At 40.8% G+C, this 27,588-nt stretch overlaps 1 protein-coding gene across 1 annotated transcript; it reads right to left on the bottom strand.

Moving 5' to 3' along the window:
• Positions 1-22,351: 22,351 nt before the first annotated feature.
• Positions 22,352-25,549, bottom strand: aar2 (AAR2 splicing factor). The gene is made up of 3 exons (XM_072367473.1): positions 24,414-25,549; positions 24,092-24,321; positions 22,352-22,901 (listed from the first exon to the last, which is right to left on the bottom strand). Exons 1-3 carry the CDS (start codon positions 25,186-25,188, stop codon positions 22,734-22,736), a joined length of 1,173 nt encoding a protein of 390 aa, XP_072223574.1. The 5' UTR covers positions 25,189-25,549; the 3' UTR covers positions 22,352-22,733.
• Between the last annotated feature and the right edge of the window lie 2,039 nt (positions 25,550-27,588).

Here is a 27,588-nt window from a genome sequence, read left to right as displayed (position 1 = left end):
AGGTCTGTTAAAAGGCCCATACAGCTTCCTATTGCTTCGTGAAGCGTGATAAGTTTGAAAAAGAAGACCGTAAAGTTGTCTTACTGGCTGTAGGTCTGTTAATAGGCCCGTACAGCTTCCTATTGCTTCGTGAAGCGTGATAAGTTTGAAAAAGAAGACACTAAAGTTGTCTTACTGGCTGTAGGTCTGTTAAAAGGCCCGTACAGCTTCCTATTGCTTCGTGAAGCCTGATAAGTTTGAAAAAGAAGACACTAAAGTTGTCTTACTTGCTGTAGGTCTGTTAAAAGGCCCATACAGCTTCCTATTGCTTCGTGAAGCGTGATAAGTTTGAAAAAGAAGACAGTAAAGTTGTCTTGCTGGCTGTAGGTCTGTTAAAAGGCCCATACAGCTTCCTATTGCTTCGTGAAGCGTGATAAGTTTGAAAAAGAAGACACTAAAGTTGTCTTACTGGCTGTAGGTCTGTTAAAAGGCCCGTACAGCTTCCTATTGCTTCGTGAAGCATGATAAGTTTGAAAAAGAAGACAGTAAAGTAGTCTTACTGGCTGTAGGTCTGTTAAAAGGCCCGTACAGCTTCCTATTGCTTCGTGAACCGTGATAAGTTTGAAAAAGAAGACACTAAAGTTGTCTTACTGGCTGTAGGTCTGTTAAAAGGCCCGTACAGCTTCCTATTGCTTCGTGAAGCGTGATAAGTTTGAAAAAGAAGACAGTAAAGTTGTCTTACTGGCTGTAGGTCTGTTAAAAGGCCCATACAGCTTCCTATTGCTTCGTGAAGCATGATAAGTTTGAAAAAGAAGACAGTAAAGTTTTCTTACTGGCTGTAGGTCTGTTAAAAGGCCCATACAGCTTCCTATTGCTTCGTGAAGCGTGATAAGTTTGAAAAAGAAGACAGTAAAGTTGTCTTACTGGCTGTAGGTCTGTTAAAAGGCCCGTACAGCTTCCTATTGCTTCGTGAAGCGTGATAAGTTTGAAAAAGAAGACAGTAAAGTTGTCTTACTGGCTGTAGGTCTGTTAAAAGGCCCGTACAGCTTCCTATTGCTTCGGGAAGCGTGTTAAGTTTGAAAAAGAAGACAGTAAAGTTGTCTTACTGGCTGTAGGTCTGTTAAAAGGCCCGTACAGCTTCCTATTGCTTCGTTAAGCGTGATAAGTTTGAAAAAGAAGACAGTAAAGTTGTCTTACTGGCTGTAGGTCTGTTAAAAGGCCCGTACAGCTTCCTATTGCTTCGTTAAGCGTGATAAGTTTGAAAAAGAAGACAGTAAAGTTGTCTTTCTGGCTGTAGGTCTGTTAAAAGGCCCATACAGCTTCCTATTGCTTCGTGAAGCGTGATAAGTTTGAAAAAGAAGACAGTAAAGTTGTCTTTCTGGCTGTAGGTCTGTTAAAAGGCCCATACAGCTTCCTATTGCTTCGTGAAGCGTGATAAGTTTGAAAAAGAAGACCGTAAAGTTGTCTTACTGGCTGTAGGTCTGTTAAAAGGCCCGTACAGCTTCGTGAAGCGTGCTAAGTTTGAAAAAGAAGACAGTAAAGTTGTCTTACTGGCTGTAGGTCTGTTAATAGGCCCGTACAGCTTCCTATTGCTTCGTGAAGCGTGATAAGTTTGAAAAAGAAGACAGTAAAGTTGTCTTTCTGGCTGTAGGTCTGTTAAAAGGCCCATACTGCTTTCTATTGCTTCTTGAAGCATGATGAGGAAAAAAAAAGAAAAGGAGATAAGATGAAACTGAAGGTGCATTTAAAGTTAATTATAATAAAATGTAACGTTGCTTATAGACTGTGTCGTATAAAAAGTCACGGGACTACCGACGACAGCTTTGGGATTAGGAAGTCAAAGAGAGAAGGGCTCAGCGGCCAAAAGGGGATAGACTGTCTAATGTGTCATACCTTAAATCCAAATCTAAATTAATCTTCTGCTCAAAATGAGCAAAATCGATTTTCGGTACAAACTGGCAACTGAGCCACTTTGACGCGACTGATAGGTATTTGAGAACAGACAATAAAATATGATGGGATTGCAGTCATCACACAGCAAACCTGTGAAAAAAAAAGGTTAGCCCACTAACCTCTTTTGGAGTACCTGTAGGAAAAAAAAGTTAGCCCACACTAACCTCTTTTGGAGTACCTGTAGGAAAAAAAAGTTAGCCCACACTAAGCTCGTTTGGAGTACCTGTAGGAAAAAAAAGTTAGCCTACTAACCTCTTTTGGAGTACCTGTAGGAAAAAAAAAGTTAGCCCACACTAAGCTCTTTTGGAGTACCTGTAGGAAAAAAAAAGTTAGCCCACACTAAACTTTTGGAGTACCTGTAGGAAAAAAAAGTTAGCCCACACTAACCTCTTTTGGAGTACCTGTAGGAAAAAAAAGTTAGCCCACACTAACCTCTTTTAGAGTACCTGTAGGAAAAAAAAGTTAGCCCACACTAAGCTCTTTTGGAGTACCTATAGGAAAAAAAAGTTAGCCCACACTAACCTCTTTTGGAGTACCTGTAGGGAAAAAAAGTTAGCCCACACTAAGCTCTTTTGGAGTACCTGTAGGAAAAAAAAGTTAGCCCACACTAAGCTCGTTTGGAGTACCTGTAGGAAAAAAAAGTTAGCCTACTAACCTCTTTTGGAGTACCTGTAGGAAAAAAAAAGTTAGCCCACACTAAGCTCTTTTGGAGTACCTGTAGGAAAAAAAAAGTTAGCCCACACTAAACTTTTGGAGTACCTGTAGGAAAAAAAAAGTTAGCCTACTAACCTCTTTTGGAGTACCTGTAGGGAAAAAAAGTTAGCCCACACTAAGCTCTTTTGGAGTACTTGTAGGAAAAAAAAAGTTAGCCCACACTAACCTCTTTTGGAGTACCTGTAGGAAAAAAGTTAGCCCACACTAAGCTCTTTTGGAGTACTTGTAGGAAAAAAAAAGTTAGCCTACTAACCTCTTTTGGAGTACCTGTAGGAAAAAAAAGTTAGCCCACACTAAGCTCTTTTGGAGTACTTGTAGGAAAAAAAAAGTTAGCCCACACTAACCTCTTTTGGAGTACCTGTAGGAAAAAAAAGTTAGCCTACTAACCTCTTTTGGAGTACCTGTAGGAAAAAAAAAGTTAGCCTACTAACCTCTTTTGGAGTACCTGTAGGGAAAAAAAGTTAGCCCACACTAAGCTCTTTTGGAGTACTTGTAGGGAAAAAAAAGTTAGCCCACACTAACCTCTTTTGGAGTACCTGTAGGAAAAAAAAGTTAGCCCACACTAACCTCTTTTGGAGTACCTGTAGGAAAAAAAAGTTAGCCCACACTAACCTCTTTTGGAGTACCTGTAGGAAAAAAAAAGTTAGCCCACACTAAACTCTTTTGGAGTACCTGTAGGAAAAAAAAGTTAGCCCACACTAACCTCTTTTGGAGTACCTGTAGGAAAAAAAAGTTAGCCCACACTAAACTCTTTTGGAGTACCTGTAGGAAAAAAAAGTTAGCCCACACTAACCTCTTTTGGAGTACCTGTAGGAAAAAAAAGTTAGCCCACTAACCTCTTTTGGAGTACCTGTAGGGAAAAAAAAAGTTAGCCCACTAATCTTTGAGAGATCCAGATCTAACCTGAAAAAGTGTGCGATACCTTAGATCCAAATCGAAATTCTGCGCCAAATTAATCAAAACCAATTTTACGGGCAAACTGGCAACTAAGCCATTTTGACGCGACCGATAGGTATTTTTGGAAAGAAAATAAATTGAAATGAGGTGCAGTCATCATACAGTAAACCTGTAAAAAAAAGTCAATCTGACCACTAACATTTGGGAGTACCTGTAAAAACAAGAAACAACCTGTCCAATCACATTTGGGAGTACCTGTAAGAAAAAAAAGAAGGTCCAGATCCAACCTGAAAACAATCCTAATCTCACAGTGTGGCATACCTTAGATCCTCGATCCAAAACCGATTTTACGGACAAACTGGCAGCTAAGCCATTTTGAGACGACCGATAGATAGTTATGGATAGACAATATATTGAGATGTGGTCCAGTACCTGTAAAAAAAAAAAAGTCAACAGAAACAAATACAACCTGAAAAAAAAATCCTAACGCACACGAAACGGAAACTAATTAAAATCAAGGCACAGAAACAGGTCAGAGGAAAGAAACAGAGGCACGGTGGCCAATCCCAGAAGAAAAATGGCCCTTACTGGTTGTAGATCTTCAGACGTTCTGTCTGTGGAAGAAGGAAAAAGAAGGCTGTTAAGTTTTACAAAAGCAGTTTGTGGTTCAACTGGGGTCAGATGTTCATGCAAAATGAGACATAAGTTTTTAATCTTTTCATTGGTTTTGAAGCTCCATTTTGTTTAGAAGTGTAGTTTGCGACCATTAAGCTACAGAGACTGGATTCATGTTATGGCTGTAAGCCTAAAAAAATATATCATGGCTTCTTCTGCTGCCCGTGACGTCACCTGGCAGCAAAATAGCGGTTCAAGCAAAAGCTGGAGAAAGTCCTGGAACTTTTTTAATATGACGACGAATAAGATAACAGCAAGTGTCTTGTTGTCTGGAAACACACTGACAATATATGCGGCTTGCTTCTCAAGGGAAAAAAAACCCACAAATCTTAAAAGTCCATTTAAGAAGCTTGCACAAGGCAGCTAATGTCGACAACCAAAACAAGCTAGCCGCGTTTCGCTGCCGCCGTCCCCAGAAACAAAACAAGTTTTACCTTCTGTATTCGGTTTCCCTTGTGAATGGAAAATAATCTTATCCTAGTAATCTGCAATAATTAGTTCCATAAACCTTTAATTGACCAGCTTCTCCGTAACAAACAGGTGTATTTACGCATTTTTCGGCCACAAAGCTGCTGAATTAGAGGCGGATTTTGGCACTCTCAAGCTTCCAAATGAGCTTTTATATGTTTTTAAAAAGCGCCTTTACTTGACAAACACGCATAGAAATGTACAAATAAAACTTATTTCTCACATTTTCATATGCGTTTACAGTCCTCTGCAGCCGAACAAAACACAGTTCGGCCACGTCTGATGTTGTCTAATACAGGTTCCCGCCGATTACACACCTGCGCGCGCACCCATTGACGTGGACGTCACAACTATTTTCTGAGAGGGGTAGCGGTTTTTGTTGGGAGGGGCGGGGGAAGCACACTTATCAATGATTAAGGATTTGATTTGAAGTTATTTTATAATAGCGTGCAGTTATAAGAGAACTAGAATGGAAGAACATGGCATCTTTATTGTAAAGAAAATTAAACTTTGAGAACTAAATCAAGCTATTTAAGGAACATAACAGCATTATGGTATTCTTGAGTGTGTTGTTTATTCAGTAGTGATACTTAACATAACAGGCATTGCATATAAAATACACCAAATATGGAAAAAAAAAGAAATGTCTGCATGTCTGGGCTTTCTTGGATTTCCGAAAGTGGACCTTCTTTCAGCTGACCTACTGATGAAAATTTCAAGCAGGGTCAGACATGGCATTCATCCATAAGCTCACTGTGAGCGTTCATAATGGCCAAATGTGTTAGTCTCTCCCACATCATGGTGTTGCGCTATGGGGTGCCGTTTGTAAAGTGCCCGACGCTGAAAATAGCAGCAACATTTTTGCCACATTAAGCTGTTTTAAAAAATTGGTGTGAATTTTTGAGAATCTTAAACGTTGCGTAGAAAAGACGTCTTTGAGTCTGCGCGCATTTTCCCTCTTTCAGTGTCAAAATCTGGGACATTTTCTGGGACAGCTTTGACCGGGGACAGGTCACCCAAAACGGGGACTGTCCCCGGAAATCGGGGACGTCTGGTCACCTTAGCTTATTGTCTCAGAAAGCCAGAAGGGCCGAGGAGTCATTTCCCAGAGAGCCAGCTTGACTTGACCAAGTTGACACGCTTTTACCCGCAACATTGTCAGCAACCAATAATAAAATATATGTACAGTATTATTTGCTGCTTTACATGCAAGTCCTTAACATGCTAATTCCAAAAGATTGGAAAGACAAATATGATAAATGCAAAATATCTGATGTGACAGAGGTGCATTTTGTTCAGGTATTTGTTTTGTCTGCAGAGAGGGACTGAAAGAGAGAAGACTTTAGGGGAGATTGGATGGGTGAGGATCCGAAGCTTGGGACAGCATCAAAATAAGTGCTCACAGGGGGCTGGTTTGCATACCTCTGGAGACCACTTTGCTCTGTTGCTTAAGTTGGAATGAGCTTGACAACAGTAAACTCTGTGAGAGCTGCAATAAATCTCCACTTGAGACAGTAAACAGACCAAACTCCCACTGAAGGCTTTGTAGAAGTGATTGTCACTTCAGAGTCAATGTGATCTTCTCATCATTTGGAAATATGTCACAATATAATACCATAACCTAGGAATGTTTGATGGGGCCCAGAAAGGAACATTAAATTACACAGCATTGCATGACAGTGACACAATGAAATATGACTCAGTTTATTGTAACAAATTCCAAAAGAGGATCAAAAGTCTTTGAAGATATTTGAAGCAGTCCCTTTAGAAAGTTGGATGGATATAATATTCCATTCCCTTGCTCTCTGACAGTGAGCCTTTTTATGTTAAGTCTGGGGTTTGGTGTTCAGCTGAGGGCAGCACAGCCTTTGTTTTGCTCTGACCAAATGTCACTGTTTACTTCACCTGCACAGTGCATCTGAGGATCTGTAAAGAGTCTGGACCAACTGCTTCTTGTTAGCAGTGCTTGAGAATGGTTTTACAGCACTGTGTGACAAGTGTGGCTAATATAATCATCATGCTTCTGATGAATGAAGCAGAACTCATTTTGAGAAACAGCAACAGGCGGAATGGATCACTTAAAATACAGTTCTCGATGTGTGTGGCACAATTCTCAATTTTTCTGTTATTGTCTATCAAGCTAAAAAGCAAAATGTTTTTTTTTTATCGTTGATTAAGCAGTTTGTAAAGGTGTGATCTTTGTGTTTTGTCATTAAGATGGCTTGAATTTGGCATTGCATCATGGAATCATAAGCCTGGAGTGACCATATATGAAGGAGAGGATGAAGCAGTTTAACTGGACAAAAGTATCCATTTTGAGGACAAATTGAATTATTAGCAAATAGTCATTGGCACTCCGATTAGAAAGAGTGAATGTACTCGATGACACCACGCTGAAATCACTGACTCATTCCATAATCCCTTCATAGGGAAATAAATGTAGTGGACTATAGAGTGAGCTTTCTACACTTTAGGACGCTACTCTTGGCGTCGGTAATTACGTCATCGTTGTTGTACAATTAAAACGTACCACATTAACTCACACAATACTTGTCCGTTTACTACTGCATTTTTGTTGAATTAGAGGACTTTGATTACTGTCCTGTACTTTTTATTTTTGTATTTTGTTTACTATTTAAGCATATTTTCATATTTTATTCTTTTGGCTCTTTAGTAACAGCAAGTTACAGTGTAATCTACTGGAATGTTTAATCATATGCTGTTTGTTTTTCTAACAATGAAAGTAGAAAGCCATTTAAATTGCCTTGTTTTTAAATGTGTAATAAAATAAACAATGGAATAAACTGGCTTTGTGACTGTTGTACTGCTCCACAACTCATGAATTTGTCTCACGCCTGTCGTCCAACGGCTAACTACGAGCAATTCACTGGGAAAAAAAAAACTTTTACTCCTGACCGGCTGTGAAGGCGAAACGTTGCATGATGGGATATCTTGCTCCGGTTAGTGACCATCGGATGTTCATTACATTTCGCGATGAATTGTGGGATACATTCAGTGGACTATATAGTGAACATCAATAATCACTAAACATTCGGACACCACTACAAAATGGCGTGATCACTATATAGTGGTTAGGGAGTGATTTACGACACAGCCTTTACCTTTTTTGAATGGAGTTGTGGAGCACCAACAGTTCTTGGTGGTATATTTATTTTAATTGCAGACAATCAACACACTTACCAATTATTGTCAAAAGCTACATTTAAAATGATAGTTCAAGGACATCCTTTTGGTCCTAACCATATATAGAAGCCTATGAGTGACAATATCAAAGCCATTTTCACACATGCAATGAGATGTTTTAGTGACGCTCCAGAGGGAAGTTGTGTAAGGATGCACCCAACCCACGAGAACATGAAAAATCCCCCTCCAGGATTTGAACCAGGAACCTTCATGCTGTGACAGTGCTAACCACCACACTACCACGTACCCCCTATTTCCACACATGAATTTTGCAAATGTGCATGTTTGGTATTATTCACACATACCAAACAGAGGTGGCTCTGAAAAGGAAAATACATGCAGCAAGATGATTTAATTGAATCAGCTGAGAAAAGTTATAGCTACAACATAAAGTGCATTTACAACATTAACAATACAAGCTTTTACCCTGTCGAAAAGAAAAGTTACAAGCTCTGCATCAATTTTCAGTAATTTACTGTCTCCAGTGAAGAAAAGCTAAACCAATATTTACTCTTATTTTGGCTCAGTTTCTGCCATTTTGTGTATTTACTGCTTTGCTTCTCTGTATGAGAGGGTGGTGGCGAAGATGATGTCAGCTTGCCATGAACTTTCACTGTGTTTTCACCATTATTTGTCCCTATGCTCTATTAGCACAGTAGTTTCGCTACTATTTCGTCTTCCTCTGTTGAGCTCCAGGATAGACAAGACACTGGTAATGCATCCCATCTAATCTTACTGCGTAATACACTATAGACCCAAAATGGGCATCATTGATTATATTGAATGAATATGTTAGTACAGATAAATTGTCTGTTCATAAGGAGATCATTTCTGAACTATAAATAATAGACTCCAAATCTATATAACGATATAATATAGGAGTGGGAAATGTAATATATGTAAAGGCATGTCTTTTTTTAATAATAGGGTCATTCGATGCTACTTTGTTACTACACACACTTCCTGCCCTTGTCATTATCTGTTGTGCACATAGCCATCAAATAGGCAGTGAACTGAGGAAAGAGAGATGCCTTTAATTAAAACATCAAAGAATGTGTATCATTCCCCAAACTAAGCGCTTCATTGAGCCACTTGGTGCATCGCACGCTTTATTAGATGAGTTCAAGCTCATTCAACTGCAACCAATTGCGTCTTATTGTTCACACTAATTACTCCGTCAAAGAAGGTTGGTCTCGACTAAACTCGCCTCAAGATCACATCAGGAGCTTATAGGTCACAGTTGACCAAGGTTGAAACTTCTCACTCGAATAATAACCCCACACTGCCTCACGCAGTCACTTTCCCTGCAATTTCACATATCCCCTGCCTTCCTGGCATGGGAAACATTAATCTGCAATAACAGTAAAATTGGATTGTCATAGGAGATTACAGTAAATACACATAAATCCGCTCCCCATTTTGGTCCTCTGACCTGAGCATGTGCTCCCATCATTTGAGAGCACAGGTATGCAGGGAATGCCAGTACAGCCATGAAGATACTGCTGAGGGCAGTGAGTATGAGAAATCGCCAGTTAGGGGGGGTTGACACCACACTTCACACCCAGAATGTTTGTTCAACCTGAGATCATTTATGAAAGTAGCCAAAGCAATAGGAGATGGCCCCCGTTGACGCTATCTAAGACTCAAGCTACACGATACAAAGTTGAAATCTCATGGTGTGGAAGAATTTAGCCAAGCGTCGTGGCCCCAATTGGTGCAGCTGTAGCCTGCAGCTATTACTCAGAACCATTTAACATCTGTGTTTAACCCTGATTTGTCCTGTCTAGATCACAGGAAGAAGCGAGATGGCTTATCATTTCACACATAATAATCTCATTTCACAGCCTCTGGCACAGGGTCAGAAAGGAGGAGAAACACAGAGAGTCCTGAAAGTTGGAAGTCCAGTCACATGCCACGATGTGTCTGTGTGTGTGTACATGTGTGTGTGTTAAGCATTCAGAACCATTTAGCAAGTATGTGCATGCGCAAGTCAATCTACGTACATGTGAAACATAAAGCTCACTGCAGCACTTGGAAGAATGATGAGAAACTGGAGTTTCTTGTCACAACTCAACGGCTGCATAGTTTGTGTGTCTTTCCTGTGTGTTGTAGTGCTGCTGCAACAGCTGTGGTGTCAGTATTTGAACCAAGTATGATGGTATCTAAGGCACACTTATATTGCTCTGAGTTGCTAAATAGCAATGAGCCAACGCAAGTAAGCATCATTATCCTAACATGCAGTTCTATTTGGTTTTTGCTTTGCCTTTAGTCTTTTTTGTTGCTTTTTTTTATGTGTCAAAGTTCACCAAAGCCCAGAGGGAGTTATTCTCCATCACTTAAAACTCTGGAACTACCTGAAACTTCTTGTTTGCAGTTCTGGACATGTTCCCCATTGCATTTCTTTGTGACAATGGAACATATTTGCACAGGTTCAGAAGCTTGTTTGTCATAGCTTCAAACAAAGAATCCTGCCTAAAAAATCAACTGTTTTTATTAAATTGATAGAGATGCCTCTGCTGCATCTATATTGTGTTAGCCATGAGCAACACGTGCCAAATGTTCTGTTCTTGGCTTTAGGAATGAACATATGAGTCTTTATTTACATAAAAAACCAGAAGAACCGGAGACCCAGTGGATTAACTTGATTTTCATGATAATGTCTCTGCAGAAGGAAAACATGGTTAGCGTTTGCTGTCATGGTCTGTGGGTCTTGTATCATGTTTTGTTAATGTCTCCTGGTTTCCTCAGTTAGTCTCTGTCTCATTATGTACGTTACTTTTGTTTACTCCTGTTCCAGGTTTAGTTTGTGTTAGCGGTACTGTTTACGTCCTAATTTATTTAGTAGAACCTGTCATTATTCTTGTGTTTCCTACCCCCATCACACACCAGGTCTCAAGTTTCTTATCACCACACCTCAGTATACATTCTCCCCAGATTCCTTTTACTCATTTGTGAGATCACTGTCTTAGACAGCCCTTTGGTCCCTGCTCCTTAGACTTCTCTTTATTGAATTTCTGTTCTTTTATTTGGATTTATTGGTTGTTTTGCTCAGTAGTTTTTGTGTTTGTTTGCTTTCTTGAAGCAGTGTGTCTTTGGCAGCCTCCTTCCTCTTTGCCCTGTGTTTGGGTCCTCCCCCTTCTGCCCTCCACCTTGATCCGTCATGGACTGTGACATCAGCTAATGGCTAATGTGGTCATTAGCTTTAGATCTAGCCCAGAGGCTAAAGTAATTTGAAAATGCTGCGGGACATTCAAAAATACCTTAATCCTTAAGATCAATTTGAAATCAATAAACAGAAGTGCTCAGTCATTCATCAGAAAGTCAAATTGTCAGACATTTTGTAGTGGTACTTTTTAGGAGGGATGCCATTTTGTCTCTCTACCAAATCCAAAACTTGCAAACCCATCCATAATCCCTCTCTCATGACCTGTGTCACCTCCGTTTTTCAACACTTTCCAACATTTCCCAATTTAAAGACTGGTTGTGCAATGCACATTTTCTTCAAGGGGTTAGTTTTTACTTCAATTTCTTCTTCATTTGGGCCACTGTGTGCCACTGTGGCAGTTTTCTTTTACTCCTCATCTGCTGTGGCAGCTTACAAGCTTTCAGTGTTTTTTGCTATGAGCTTTAAAGTTTCCCTTTGTACCTCACATTAGCCGGTAAATCCTGACTGATATCAGCACTGATACTGTGTCACATACTTTAGATGTAGTCTGTTTATATAAAAAAAAATAGCTGAGATTGCAAATCTCTTTGCTGACCGCCTGTTGTCACTACAGAGGAATGTTTTAATGGCACAGCAAAGGCTTTACATGCTATTGTAATGGATGATAGACATACCAAACACACAGCAGCTGCTGCCAGTGCCTCTGCTCTACTAACCCTACTGTACTGCACTTCACTAGAGCCTAGAAAAATCCTAAGCATGCATGTATATGCATTTATTACTTTCAGAGGAGCCAACAAGTCTCACATTTGGTTTTGACCGAGTGCCGAAGGCCTGTTGCCATGATATAGTTGGAATGTAATTATGCTTGATTGGTGGATTGGTGTCAATAAATCAATAATGAAATGTAAGGTTTAAGAGCAGACAGAGGCTGTATAGGTCAAAGGACATTTTTAAACAGACTCTCCTGTCTGGCAGTGTAATCCTTCATATGATACAGTACCAGGCAAACAAATCTCACATTTTAATAAAGACTGGAATCCTTCTTCAGGATACACAAGAAGGTTCTGGTTTCATTAATGCTGGAAGGAATGCATGTTAAAAATGTATTACCGTCAAGTGTGAAGGCCTGCTGTGTGGATTTAAAGATAAAAGATTGAGGGAAGTCGGTCACTGTGTGCCTCATCAACAAGCCATAGTTGAATATTTTGCTTTCACTGAAAATCAGCAAGTTTTAACATTAATATGAGGAAACACCTTGCAAGTATCCATGTTTTTATGTCACACTAAGCTCATGAAACCAACTACAAGTGCAAGCTAAGACCGGGTGCCTCAGTCAAGGCCGAATACAAACATTCTTTCATCCAGACTTGGATTCTGCCCATCATCAAAGGTTAATCACTCGGCCCATTCCCCACCTCTGGTAAAAATGTTCATGCAAATCTGTTCATAATGATTTGAGTAATGTAGTTATGAGATTTACGAGAAGAAAAACAAATCAAGGGTAGTGGCGACATCTTTGCGACCCGTGTCTGATCTGGCAAAGATTAAAATGTCTGACTAACCAGCTGTTTCCGGTCTAAGAAGGCAAACTCATCTGTCTTCCCAGATATGAAACAATATCCCAAATATTCTCGGAAACACAGTTAATGCTTGAGGAGGCACTCTCTTCGTTTTCCTTTTGTTGATGCAGTTGTTGTTTTGTGTCCTTCTCATGGTTTGTTGTCAGTAATGTCTACCACTTCTTTTACTTCACATACACAAGCAACATTGTTTATACTGCCATCCTCTGGAGACAATATGCAGCCTTGTTCATTTGGGTCAAACTAGTCAGTGGAAGTTTTTGTGGCTTTTCAAAAGATCACTTCAGATTTGCTTTGCTAGTGAATGGAAAAACAGCTCAATTAATCCACCATCGCTTCATTTAGAAGGGTCCAAAACCCACAGTATAAGCCACTGCAGCAACTGCAAGTCTAACAAGTACCTCTGAGCATTTTCCTACCATGGAATGTACACTGTACACACAGCTATCAGACAAGCTGTATTCCACAGGATTGATGTAATTGTTGAGCAAATATAAGCCCATTAGCTTTCTGTAGTGTCTGGTTGGACCTCCCTGTGCATCAACCCTACAGATCTGCCTGAGCTTTGTCAAAGGATAGTTTGCTGATTTGAGGTCCTCATAAATGTATTTTACTCATTCCATCATGCACTTCCACAAACATATTGTTTTGAAGATCAGACTTTGATCTCACAGTTCTTTAAATAAAACAGGACACAGACTCACACCTGATTGGATTCTCAGTCACTGAAAACACCTGAATCTAATTTGACCTTTACATAACATACTAAGGTAGTGGGTACTAGAGGTAGTGTGCTCACTCACAGTTATGTAAAAAGAGAATCATCACCTTGATGAATAAATGGTATAAGTCTTCCTTAAAAAAAATACTCTGTAACCAATACAGCCAACCCTATTTTCAATAACTGCCTTTGACAATATCACGTTCTTGATCTGTCTATGATCAGATCCTGAAGCAGCAACCACAGCCTCAAACATGCTTTTCAAAGTGGTGTGTTGTTGTCCTAAATCACAGTTTAATTCAGGTTAAAAAGAGGACCTGTTCTTTATCATTTAAGCTTTAAACAAATTAACTCTCTTTTCAGTTTTGGTCATTATTTTCCCTTTACAGTCTGACTCATATTAGTTTATTTGAATATATGTAAGCATAACTGGGTAGGTTATACTTTCAAATAAAGAATATCTCCTTCTCCAGCTCCTGTTCCTCTCTGACACAGAGGAGCTTGTAATGATCTGAGTGTTTCACATGCAGTGTTGATTTCATTTTCTGGAGGGTTACTTTGGCTGCCCTGAGGGTGATTCTGTGAGCAGTGACACAGAGGATTTAGTCCCACACCCTTTCATCCTGGAATCTCAGAAAGTAAGAAATCTCAACTCTTTAGAGGACAGGATATGAAGGATATCTGCTGCAACAGTCACAAAGGACGTTACAGTTAAACGTGTGCATGTGTGTGTTTATATGGGAAGGAGAGGGAGTGAATGCATGCACATGTAAGTACATTTGTGCGGTCTGGATTAGGAAGCCCCAATGTCGCAATCTACAGACTGCCTTGTGTTTTTTCAGGCTACCCAACACAGAAACCTAACTCAGTGGAGTTTGTATCCATGTAGTAGAGAGGAAGTGATATGTGTGAACCTGGGGTGTAGCTACAACTAAAACCAGATAAAACAATTCCCCATTGTACTAGTTCCTATAGATTAGCACTGAATCCCCCTAAGCTATGCAGGCGTCAGCTGTGCATCCCAAAAGGAAAAGGAGATCCATTGCTTTGTATGGTATGTATGGTAATATCCCGAGAGCATACAAATCACAGTCACCAGACCCTTAGACTCATAAAAAGTTGAGCTCTTTTCTTCTTAGCATTAAAAACAACACATCTACAATGTGGTCTTGGTCTTATGTCCTTCGCTGAAGACTGAGGTCTCTCCCGGGCGTGTGAAATAACTGTGTGAAAGGCTGGACTCCAAATTGGTTGGGTGTGACGGCCACAGATTTGCCAATAGCGTCACTGCTTTCATGAGACTGACAAGACTGTCAGAAGAAAAGAAAGTAACATGCTGCCTTTTCAAACGAACAAGACATTGAAGAAACAAATACATGCATACAGACAGATCCAAGCAGAGTCACTCTAACATGTAGACTTCATTTTGACAAGACAGATCCTGATCATTCTTTAAAGTTCTCGAGAGTGCAACTGTTGTCAAGGACTGTGCAAAAATGTGTGTTTCATTCATTAACAATAAGAGCCTCTATATAGTCACTTTTCCTGTCGGTGACAGTGAAAAACATTTAACTTTATCGTTAACTTCTCTGTCTATCTTATAAAATAGAACTTGCCACCCAGCCCCCTTAAAACAGAAGACTGCAAATCACACAGAAACACAAGGCCTGTTTTGAGCCACATTAAAGCACAGAAGCTGTCATCCATTCAGAGTCATCCAAGGTTTAGATTACTTCAGATCAAAGTATTTTTTATTCGTTCTGGAGCTGAATATCACCGCAGTTAAGTTTGCTACCAAACCTTGTGAGTGCATTGAAGTAAGACTAATTTATCTATTACAATTCCCCCCCCCAAAAAAAACGTTTTCCTGAAGTGTGAGTATAAGATCACTGAGAAAATGGTAATTCTTTGTTAGGTTTCAGTTTTGTGCCTTGCGTGCAGGGATTTCTACACATTTACTGAATGTTTGTTTTCTGGACGTAATCTAGCATAGACTAAATCAATAAGCATCTTTGCAGTTTCATTCTGAGAAAGATTACTCCCCAATTGCAAGTCTTTTTGCCCTTGTGATGAACCCTTCCTTTATTGATTTTTTTCAGCATTACACAACTTTTCTGATCTTTTGTTCGCATTGACCGGATGTTTCAAATGTGTAACTGATATAGAATTAAATCAAAATCAGGAAAAAATCTTCAAAACACAACATTATACAGAAATCAACAAGCCCGTACACATAGTTTTTTGTACTATTTAAATTCAAACAATGTGCTAAAATGATTTATAATTAAGTGCCTTATGTTTTTAGTATCATTTTACACAGCAGCCAAACTTTTTGGAAATGTGTGTAGAGTTCCTGGACCACTCTTCTGAATAAACACCCTCATTCATTCCTAAGATCCCAGCATGTGTTTCCACCCGAGTTTGGGTCTTTGTTTGTCTGTCTATGAAACCTGGTAGCCCTGGTGTTGAGGGTGCAGTGAGGGCAGACAAGAAGCAGTGGGAGTATAGTATAATTTGTGATATAATCGGACTTGTGTCTGTGCTTGTCCTGTTGGATCTCAGTGATGCATTTGATATGATCGATCACAGCATTCTATTACAGAGACTTCAATATGCTATTGGGATTAAAGGAACTCTATTTGGCTGGTTTAAGTCATATTTATCTGATAGTTTTCAGTTTATTCTTATAAAGACGAACCTTCCTCACACACCAGAGTAAGTCATGGAGTTCCACAGGGTTCTGTGCTTGGACCGATTATTTTCACTCTATATATGCTACAATTAGGTAATCTCATAAAACAGCATGGCATACACTTCCATTGCTATGCTGATGATACTCAGCTGTACTTATCTATGAAATCAGATGAAACCAATAGGTTGGTCAGACTACATGCATGTCTTAAAGACATAAAGACCTGGATGACTCAGAACTTTCTGCTTCTAAATTCAGACAAAACTGAAATCGTTATCTGTGGACCTGAGCGCTTCAGGGAGAAATTGTCTAACTATATAGTTACTCTAGATGGCATTTCTTTGGGTTCTAGTACAACAGTGAGGAACCTTGGAGTTATTTTTGACCAGAATTTGTCATTTGACGCACATATAAAACCGGTTTCTAGGACTGCCTTCTTTCACCTTTGTAATATTGCCAAAATTAAGAACGGTCTGTCTCAGAGTGATGCAGAGAAGCTGCTCTGTGTATTTATTACTTCAAGATTGGACTACTGTAATTCTTTATTATTGGGCTGTCCCACAAATTCTCTGAAAAGCCTTCAGCTGATCCAAAATGCTGCAGCCAGAGTTCTGATGAGAGCTAACATCAGAGATCATATTTCTCCAGTTTTAGCTTCTCTTTAATGGCTCCCTGTTAAATTCAGAACAGAATTCAAGAGTCTTCTCCACACATATAAATCTCTTAATGACCAAGCATTTACCAAATCATTTTTTTCCCCTTTGGACTGATGTCTTCCCTTTGAACACAAAAGGAACTTGACCCATTCAGTCTGAAGTGGGAAGTTCTCACACCCCATTTGACAGGAAAGGTTTTAGTGTGTATATCTGTTAGCAGCATGTATACACATATGAATATACATGTAGATTCATACAAATTACAGTACAATATACTGCCTGCTCCAGTTAATGTCACATGCAGAACATAAATTAGGCTGGAGACTTTGTGTGAGAAATGATTTAATGATTTTTGCATGAATGCGTTCTCCTCTTAGGACACTCCAGAAGTCTTTGTGATTCTTAGGCTACTGGCTGGCACTATGTGGCCAGTCAGGGCCTGACTTTGATCAGTCAGCTGTCCAGACCAGGACCAGAGACAATAACTGTTTACTACATGGCAAAAGTTGGAGAGTGAGCATTCGACTAAGCAATATAGCAGAGGGAAAGAGAAGAACATGAGAAAATGAGAGCACAGAAAGAGAAACAAATGATGCTCTTGCTGCATTTGCAGCACAGAAAGGGATTATGGCAGAAAGCTGTTTTTTATTGACATCATGGCAGATCAGCAGCTTCTGCAAGTTATTTGTGACTTGGGTTGAGTAACTTAAGCCCCTTTAATTATATAACATACCACAATAATGTCACTCCTAACATATTTCTGGGTTGCTGCTTGACTCAAAGGACACGTTTTTCAAATGATTCTTGCAGTTATGTCTTAGCTGTTGTTTGTGATTCAGAGACTTCAAGACCCCGCCTACTCATCAGAGACCCATTGACTTCACATCCACGAGTTATCATTGTTAAGCCATTTGGCCACATATCTTAGATCCAGAGCCACCCTGTTCTTATCCCTACAGTTCCATTAAGAATTGGATAAACTCAAACTACTTTTGTTGTATCTGCCAAATCCTAAATGCATCATCCAAATCTCCCAATCCTGGGTATATCTAATGTCTTCTAATGCATCTGCACTCAAGGCTTTGGCTTTGTACCAATTCTAGCTCTGTGTTCATAACATAGCTGTGTGTATTGGTTGTGGTTTGAAATCGATGGAATAACAGCCTGCCTGGTGTGAGCCAAACACGTGGCCACCTGGCTCCAGTGAGCCTGGCCACAACATTGATGCATGCACACATACGCTCCCACACACTGACAGGAGCATTTTAAATTAGACAGACTTAATAGTAGTGGTGACAGCAGCTGGATTGGACAGGAGACAGTCGGGGACAATGAGCTGAGATGGGTCTAGGATTCTGGCCAACAACAATGATGATGAGTGAGAGATGGTAGGACCGATGGAAATACTTTAAAGAACATGCTTGTTTGGGAGCTATTCATTCAATAAACTTCCTAATGAGAGGTGGTGTTTCTTTTGGATCTGCTATTAATTATGGGTGAATTTGGAGTAGCTGAAACTGTGGAGTAGAAAAGTGACAGATCAGACCCCATTAAACATAGTCAGTGAGGGGCAGGGGGAGGTGGAATATAGTGGGAAAGAATGGGAAAGGTAAAAATTAAAACAAAGATAAGATGGAAAAGCGATGTGGATTTAAAGGAAGGAAATATCATAACCACAAGGGGCAGAGTTTTACCATGCAAGGTGTATTTTTCCATTTCTTTTCAGAATTCAAGACTGATTTATTTGTCAGTCACTTATGCATCTACATACATAAGAAAACTGCATTTCCATATCCTAAATTATCTTTAAAATAATTACATTTTGTGAATTCCAAGTTTGGTGATTACCAAACCCTACAACACTAACCCAGCCCCAAAACACCCATAAATACTTTATGTGATATATTCATGATGAATTTGTCTGAAGAAGCAAATCACACTGTTGTTCTTATAGATCTTTGTGAGCATCGCTGCTTTCGTTGTAACTGAAAAATAAGTTTGTCCAAACCAAAATTTCCTCCTGCATGCACAGAGCAAAACAGTGATTTGATAACATGTTAATGTGGCCAGAGCAGAAAATTCTGTGCATATATGCTTCCTTTTGTACTTGCATTTTTGGTCCTTACAGCTCTCACAAAGCTACTTTGAATGTATGGAAATCCCACTGTGAACTTCATCTTTTGCTCACTTAACCTTGCCAACGTCACACTTTATACATGGTGTGTATGTGAGCACATTTGCAGAGAGAGAATCCAACAAAAGACGCTGTCAAAGGAGTTTTTTATGTTTTAACATTCAAGGCCAATAAAAAAAAAAAGATGGAGAAGAAAAAAAAATGAAAGCAGACGAAAGCTGTGTGTGAGAGAAAAGTCTGAATAATACATCAGAAAGCTGTGAATTATTCACAAAGTCGAGTGCATGAGGCAGTGGGTGAAGAGAAGGCACGTAAAAGTGAGATAAAGCAGAGAACCTGAATGACTCCATTACCCAATGGAAAACAGAGAGTGATGAATGTATTCATCGTCTTCAGAGCGCATACGAAAGGCCTGGTCTGCTGCAGGGTTTCCCTCCTGCCCTTCCTCTCCAAGCGCCAACCATTCAGCGGGTTCTCCCCTGGGTGTGGGGCTACCGGGTGGGGGGCTACTTCAACCCCAGAGCTCTTTAACACACAAGCACTCTAATGTTCTTGAAAAATAGGGTTAAAGGGGGAGAAAGCGAGCAATAATGAGTGATTGTGTGTGTTTAGGGGGCAGGGATGTTCAAATCATTTCTGCTATGGCAACATCAATCAGAGTTCATGCTCTGTGTGCCACAGCCAAAGACAATCCAGGCTCGCTATAAATGGAAGTCAGAGATCACTCATCTGATGGGCAGGTGGGGGAGAACAAATGCTATCTGAAGGGCTGAGCATGGGGAATAAAGACCAGGGGAAGTCTCTCTGTGGTTTGTCTAAATCTTACTTGATTCAAAATGACCACCTGATGTTTAGTTAAGCCCCAAAGGACGAAACAGAGCATAGAGACAGACACTTTTATTATCTCTCTGACAATGAGACATGACATTGGAGGTGATCTCTGCCTCTGTTGCTTAGCAGTGTCTGTGTGCGCTAATCAGAGCCTGTACTTGTTTCACCTCTACTAATTTAGCTGCTTGGGCCAGGAAATGTATCGGCCAGCTGTTGTGTCCTTATGTAGTGCATGATCAGAGAGCCACATACACGCATGCCGACAAGACCTCAAAGGTCTACAGCCTTGTTTTTAGCTCCTGCCTCTAATCACTTCAGCAGATCACCATAACAGAACACATTGTTCACACTCTCAAACACATACACACACTCTCTATTTAAATTCTCCTTTTTAAATCTCATCCATCCCCGTCTTTAGAACCCTTTCACCCCCTCTGTCCTTATGTCTGGGTACCAGAGTCCAAAATGTGCACACAGCTACAACACAAACCCATATGTTTGTCCAGGGAAAAGGTACACGTGTCTGACTCACATTTGGGTCGTGCGAGTCAAACATGTGAAGCCCCACTGGTGCTGCAGCAAGAGAGGGATTACAGAAGAATCACACCCCGGCCATCAACACACTTTTATTTATGAGTCCGACTCTCAAGTTCACAATGAAAGTGTGGGAGAAAGTAGTAGCTGGAAACGGCTGTTGGTGGACAGGGAACCGAATCCACACAGCAGATGCACAAGTGCAAACTTTTTCTGACATCACTGTTGATTTATGAGCGCATGTCGTTTCACCTTCACCTTTCTAAGTTCCATTGTTGCGCATTAAAAGTAACAGTCCTTGGCGGTGGCTTTGTCTGACTAGGTCAGGTGACCACACATTTATATCAAAGCCATATTTTTCATTTGTGACGCACATTTTCTCATCTATGTCTTCATCTTTCAATTAATTTACACACACAGATAAAAAGAAGAAATGCAAAGTAACAGGGTGATGCAAGAACAGCTGTTGGATTACGTTACGTTGGTGCTGATACATCTGAGTTCACCACTAATTTTCTATCAAAATGAGCACTAAACTTTCTTTTTAAATCTATTTGTTACACCTGAGTTTTTGAGTCAACAATACACATTAAAACCAGTCCTTGTCAACATCTATCATCCTTGCCTCTTTAAAGAGGAGAGGAGATTGCGTGGGTGCATAACTGAGAAGCCTGTGTTTACACTGGCAGGCTGAGCAGCAACCAAGCTCAATGGAAATGGCAAGCTCACATCTAATGTAAAGAAAGCTCCACCATGACTGACGGGGCCTGTGGGGCTTTGAGGTTCCGCACAATCAATGCAGCGTGTTTCCCAGAGTGCTTCACTTCCAAGAGAGGCCGCACCAAACAAAACAAACATACGAGATTAGCAGGAAAATCGTTGCCATACCAGAGGTATATCGAGAGAGTGTCCGCTGAAGGTGAAGGGGTGCATGCAGCACAGAAAGGTTGTCTGCTTACTTGCTGCACACTGTAATTCCTGCACTGATGGAGGGGCTGGAATGCTGGAATGTCAAGGATATCCCAACAGAGTCATCTGTGTAACTGTCTTCCTTGACAACGTACATTATTTCATCCCCACGGAGGAAAATGTGTCTACAAATCTTTGGTGTGCACTTTCCTCCATGTTCTGCTGACATGTTTCCTGCATGTGTTCCAAGACGTTTCGTTCATCTAATTGCATTCAAGAGGAAAATAATAACCAGTTCAGGCCCCCGGTGGACTCACAGTGGACCACAAAGGCTAAATTGATCTTCTTTTAAGTTATAGTACTTTTTCAAGGGGGGCGTTTTCATCACAAATCACCCAGCATCACCATTTATTCCACAGTACCATTTATCCTCTGAGAGGAGAACAGATTTCTTGTATTGGCATTTGGGAGCCTCACATAATTGCATTAGATGGCTTCTGTCCTTTTCACAGCAGCTTTATGGTTATAGATTGGCTCCAGGAGCTGCGTGTCAAAGGAAGACAGTCCAGCTGGGAAGAGAAAGGCTGAGGATGGGCAGAGGTGAAATTAACGTGAATAGATTGATGGACTAAAAGGAAAACGTAATTTCTCACATCCATCATGGTCATAGAAGGGACACACTCCGCCCACACAGCTCATAAACTGAACATAATCATGTGAGCCACGCCATTGCTGTTGGTGCACCCCACACATTTTATTCACAGGATTCCAGTTTGAATCAGAACAAAATGCACAAATAACCTTCACTCTGACATTCTTTGACATAGTAGCCAATGCCCAGCATGGACGTTACTCCTCCCAGAACATCTGGACACCTACAACACCCATCCACGGGGATGCACTTTAAGGGCCTGACAAAAAGCCCACGTCTGCCATCTAGTGGAGGAGAGAACGATAACTCCTCTTTACAGGCATTAACACCTACATTGATCATCTCTGAATGACACCCACAGATGCTTGTAGAGCTAGCCTTTATTGTTTCAGGAGTGCCGTTTTTATTGAAGGACGCTTTTGGTTAAACAATTCACTGACAAATAAGAACTTTAAAAAAAAAAAAAAAAAACAGTTTTTGTAGAAAATGTGTGATAAGCTTACTGTGATGAAGTAAATGTGAAACAAATGTATTATTCCTTTATTCATTACAAAAGTTATGGTTACAAACACTTAACTTTTATTCCCTGTAACAAAATGCAACAAAACTCACAAAATTTATCTTATTTTCAGTAAAAATACAAGATTCAAAATCATGTTTTACATCGTAGAATATAACATGCTTATTTAGGACATTTTATCATATTTCCTCCCACCATAACCACTGATTAGCTGAAATGACTCTAAATGATATGCTTTCTGAAACTGGGAAAACCACCACCAGAGGGCGCTACTCTGTTCTAGCACAGTGCAGCTCTATGAAGACTGTAACACTGCAGGTGATTTAATGACATGTTTGCTTTCTTCATAACAGGGTACAAATGAATGCAAGATGTAGTACAGCCCGCAGATAACAACCTCAACCACACAAATTTGAGAGAGAACTGCCGTATGAGGAGGGAAGTTTCAATCGACCGTGACACCCTCTGGCAGCTCCACCACCACAGGCGCACAGTCTTCCAAGTCTGCATCAAAATCCCAGCGGAATTTCTTGGTCAGGTGGGCTTTGAACTTCTCCGCTCTCTTACGCAGGGTGCCATCCATACCAGGTCCAGTGGCAAACTGGAAAAAGTCCTGCAACATGATAAGTGAAACAATGTTGGGATGTGTAATGTAATGAAATGTGAAACAGATGCACGTAAGAAAAGAAAAAAATTGATAAGAATTCATTTAAAGTAATAGATACGCTGTCAAAATTGAATATAGTACTTTTCCAGACTTGTTGACGACTCAAAGCCACATTCACCCATTCACTCACACACAGGCAGAAAGAAGTGTTAATTAATAGCACGAATACACCACTGACACTTTCAGCTGAAGGTTTGGTGGAAACTGCGAGCAAACAGCGAAGATTAACAACTGAAACTGCATCCTACAAGTATGAATAAACAGTTAAAACCCTGAGAAAATGGCATAAATTAAGAGTTTTCTGGAAATATAAATGATAAATTATGGCTTCATAGTTGAACAGCTAACTATACGCTCACCGGTCACTTTATCAGATACAGCTGCTAGTAAAAGGTTGGGCCCCCTTTTGCCTTCAGAACGGCCTTAATTCTTTCAACAAGGTGTTGGAAACATGACAGCATCACGCAGTTGCTGCAGATTTGTCATCGACGCCTGCCGCTGCAGGACAGCTCATTCACTCCAGTAAGATCTTCCATCGTACTCAAAGTTGTCGTCCAGCCGTCAAAATCTTATAAATATCCTGCCATGTTGCACAAAACTATCAGCAGCAAACTCTGTGTGAAGTTAGCCGACTGTCACAGAGCACGGAGTGAATAAGCTGAGCTGCAGCAGCACATCGATGACATCATCCCAGGAGATGAGTGTGTAGAAAGCCCTCTATAAGCCCCCCGATAGCCGCCAATAACAACAACACAGCAGCTATGAGCTAACAGAGCTATAGTACACGTTCATTCATTCATTCTTCTTAAAGTATTGGTGAAATAAAGACAGATAATGCCTTATTTAGAGGCTGCATCCTCTAAGCCCCGTTCTCTCTTTCACCAAACTGTTCTCTGTGAGTAGATGAATGTATTTCATGCCAGAAATAAGGTCTAGGTTTAAACATACCGGCGTTCCCCTTTAAAGGAAACGTTATCCACATTCCCCCCATATTTTCAGTTCTTTGCCACATTTTGAGAAGCGACACTTCCTCGTGAAACATATTCACTGATAACAAAGCTTCTACTGACATTCAACTCTTTAGCTTTTTATTGCACTTTGAATATGTGCAACAACATTACGTGCATCCACTGTACCTGCAGGGTGGTGGTAAGGAAGTTGTTTTGTGACACAATGTCAACAAAGAAGTCGGGGGGGATTTCTCCCAGCTGGTGGTAGAGCACAGTGATGAGCCCCAGATACAGTTCCTTCCGCTTCCTCATGGCCTCCTCTGAGCGGCACAGCAGAGCCAGGAGACTCTTCCAGTGCTCGAAGCAGTCGTACACATTTCCAAGCACGAAACACACAAAGGCAAACTGCAGCTCACCTGCAACAGATTAAACGTTGGTCATTTTCTTTCTCACTTGACGCAACGATGTGATCGTTTGTCAACTAAACATTATTATATTTAACTCATACCGAGCAAGTTGAGAGGCTGCTGCTCGTGGTTCTTCTCCAGCATAGTCTCCAGGGCATAACTCCGGTCCATGCTGCACCGGGTGATCTCGGCTGGTGTAGCCCCAGGAGGGTAGGGCTTCTCAGGGATATCAGAGAAGCGCAGCTCAGTCCCCTCCCTCACCTTCATCTTCGGAAGCCTGTCAAGTCCTTCTTTCATGCTCTGGCAGGCGGTGTCATTCCTGGGCTGCTCTGCCCTGTCTTTGGTGTGTCTGAACTCAAGCTCAGGAACAACGTCACTGAAGGCGCATATTCGACCTGTAAGAGGCTGTAAGTTGATGGCGAGCTCCTCACTGAGACGGTCAGTCAGGGACACCCACTTCCTCATCACCTCATAGGGATAGGGCCCCAGATGAGGATCCAGCTCTCGCAAGGTGGCCCGGATCCGGTTCACTTCCTCATCATTCTTGGAGGCTGAGAAGTCAAGATCTTCTTCGTTGGGGTCCCAGTTCGCCAGTAAGATCTCTCTGGGTTTGAGAGACAGGAAGAGGCCTTTTTTGGGGCCAGACTGTCCTCCACTGCTTTCTGAGTTAACTGAGCAGTAGTGGAGGAAATGTAGTCCTGGGGGGATCATCTTCACACCTCGGAAGCGAGGACCAACCTGCCAGCTCTTGCAGTCTATCCCAAGCTCTGTACCCTTAGGAACACCGAGCAGGACCAGGATAGCTCCTTCTTCAAACAGCCTCAGAGCAACATCTGGATCCATGTTCACACTGCTGCTGCTGCTGCTGCTGGCCATTTCTGCTCCTGAAAGGCTACTTTACCTGAAACCTACAAACTAAGTCTAAAGAGCAAACACACGAACTAAACTCTTCTCTTACCGGTTAACTTGAGTTTTTCTTATGCCCATTTCAGCATTTCGGATCAAAAAAAAAGAAAATGAAAACCACGCACAGCTACGTTGAAGCTAAAGTTCAGAATAGATTTGGTTTACACGTCTCTGAAAAACATGGCAAGAAGCGACGTCAACTGAAATAAAACGCTTGGATAACGCTGCGATGGGTTTTATCCACATTTATCAACCATAACAACGCTAACTTTGAGTTGCCAAGTGTTTCGAGTTGGTGGAAGCTGCGTTACAATCCTTCCGCTCCGGGCGGAAACAGTGTCGCATTCGACGGGTTCCGCCCCCTGTGTTGCTTGCCGTAAATTTAGTGATTTATGTCTCACTTCAAAGGATATCGTTAAACACATACAGTTTACAGATTTATACAGAGCCATAAAACCAATTAATAACAGCAACAAATATTATAATACTAACGATAACAATAGATGTGTAACTTTTTATTTATGTGGCATAAACTTCACAACGGAACAGACAGGAGAATATTTTCTGGGTATGAGAACACATAGCTTACAAACACAAAACAAAGGTTGCTACAACAGCAGATACCTTGAAAATGTGCATATTTTGAAAGTATTTGAATGCATTGTGGATATGTTTTAGCTTATCTGTGGTTACTATGAAACTATTCCATATGACATGGAGCAATGCGAAAGCTGGCAGTTATAATTTCCAACACACAGAGAACTTGACAACAGTAAACATTATTGGCACAGCATTAGAATACAGCTATGTTATCAAAGTCATGGTGCAGTGAACATCCTGGAAATCCAACTGGTGTCTTCGTGAGAAGGTGGCGCAGGTTATGGAAACCAAAAGAGCCGCAACCTTTACTTAGAGAACATAGAGACACTCTGAAGTTTTTCCCAACAAGTGATCAGCGCCTTAATAACTCTGATCAACCTGATCCTCTTTCTCTTCTTTCCTTGTATTTTCCGGACAGCTGAACACGAGGCTTTCTTTGCCTAAAAGGAAGCAGCAAAGGAAATTATTTTTTAAAATCATATTCAGAGTCTCTGAATTCTCTGTGGTGGTAGAGACTTTGGAGCTGTCGAACAGTTTGTTACAGTCCCTTTTCTTACCATATGATCTGGACTGCAGTTTTGAATGATGAGCAGCTCCATGCTCTGGACTGGCTTTTCCAGGTCAGAAAGCTGCCGACCACTACTTCTACACCTTATTTGCTGCGTCATACCATAAATGGAGATGAGGATTCGATGGGCCTGTCATGAGACAAAAGCATAGAAATTGAAAGAATTGAAACAATATTTGATCCTTCCATCTGGGAAATCTTCATCTGATTTTTCCAAATCCTCTATAGCAGTAGTTAATGCGACAGGATGGGGCACATAACCTACCCTGTCCATGGTGCTGAAAGTACCAAAGAAACCTATTGTTCTGAAACCTGAGTTATTGGTATAAAAACTCAGCAGAACAATTCGATTTTTGGGGGGTTTTCTTTTAGGCTTTGCTGTTGCCATTTGCACATCAGAAGGTATGAGGTGCACTTAATGATGTGTCACTTACCTTTTCCGAGGGACAGGGGTCTCTCTCCTTGAGTGTTTTAAGGGAACTAGTCAGATTCTGCAAAGAGGATGCAAATATGGAGTTATTAATTACATTCTGTTTGTCATTAAGAGGGGGAAAAAACAAACTAAAAAGAACAAAGAACGGTCGCAATCGTTACTTGCACTGCAAACACTGGAGGGCAGCATGCCACCATATTTTAAAGTTATCCCCCTCAGTTTGACACCAGCGCCGACAGACTATGATAAACTACCAGGCTTATAAAATACTAAATAAAGGAGTGGAATAAAAAAAATTTTTTAAAAAAGGTTATTGTGCATCTCTGTTGTCATACCAAATTCCGCAGTTCAACGAAGATGACTTCTCTGTAGGAGCCCAGTATTTCTTTATAATTGCATCTACGTTTACCACAAGTGTTGGCCAACAAGAGAACCACCAGCACACTACGGAGCAGAGTTCCGGTCAGACACTGCATGGAGAACATGGACAAAGTGTACACAGGCTTCATCATCAGCGGCGCAGCTTTCAGGAGAATTTTCCACATCAGCTTGCGTGTTGCGCAAATCCGCACTTACCATTTATCATGTTCTTCAGCAGGATCCTCAGACTTGTGAACTCATCCCTGTTATTGACAGCAAGATCCGAGGAAATACTCCTGATCTGGCTGCGCTCATTGTAACCAAACTTTTTTTTTTTCTCCCTCAGTGTTTTTACACCTTCTTTAGAGCAGAGGTTATCGCTGAGGCGGCGACGAGACGTCCAACGTGG

Source organism: Leuresthes tenuis, unplaced genomic scaffold, assembly GCF_036924035.1.
Source record: "Leuresthes tenuis unplaced genomic scaffold, fLeuTen1.0.hap1 SCAF_16, whole genome shotgun sequence".
NCBI lineage: Eukaryota > Metazoa > Chordata > Actinopteri > Atheriniformes > Atherinopsidae > Leuresthes > Leuresthes tenuis.
This window is presented reverse-complemented; position numbering and strand designations above follow the sequence as displayed.

Bases quoted from the DNA above. Each gene is read 5' to 3' on its own strand.
- aar2 (XM_072367473.1), bottom strand. From the start codon at position 25,188: ATGGCCAGCAGCAGCAGCAGCAGCAGTGTGAACATGGATCCAGATGTT. The intron at 24,322-24,413 runs GTATGAGTTAAA...AATCTGTTGCAG, and splicing joins GCAGCCTCTCAACTTGCTCG to GTGAGCTGCAGTTTGCCTTT. The intron at 22,902-24,091 runs GTACAGTGGATG...ATCATGTTGCAG, and splicing joins TCCTTACCACCACCCTGCAG to GACTTTTTCCAGTTTGCCAC.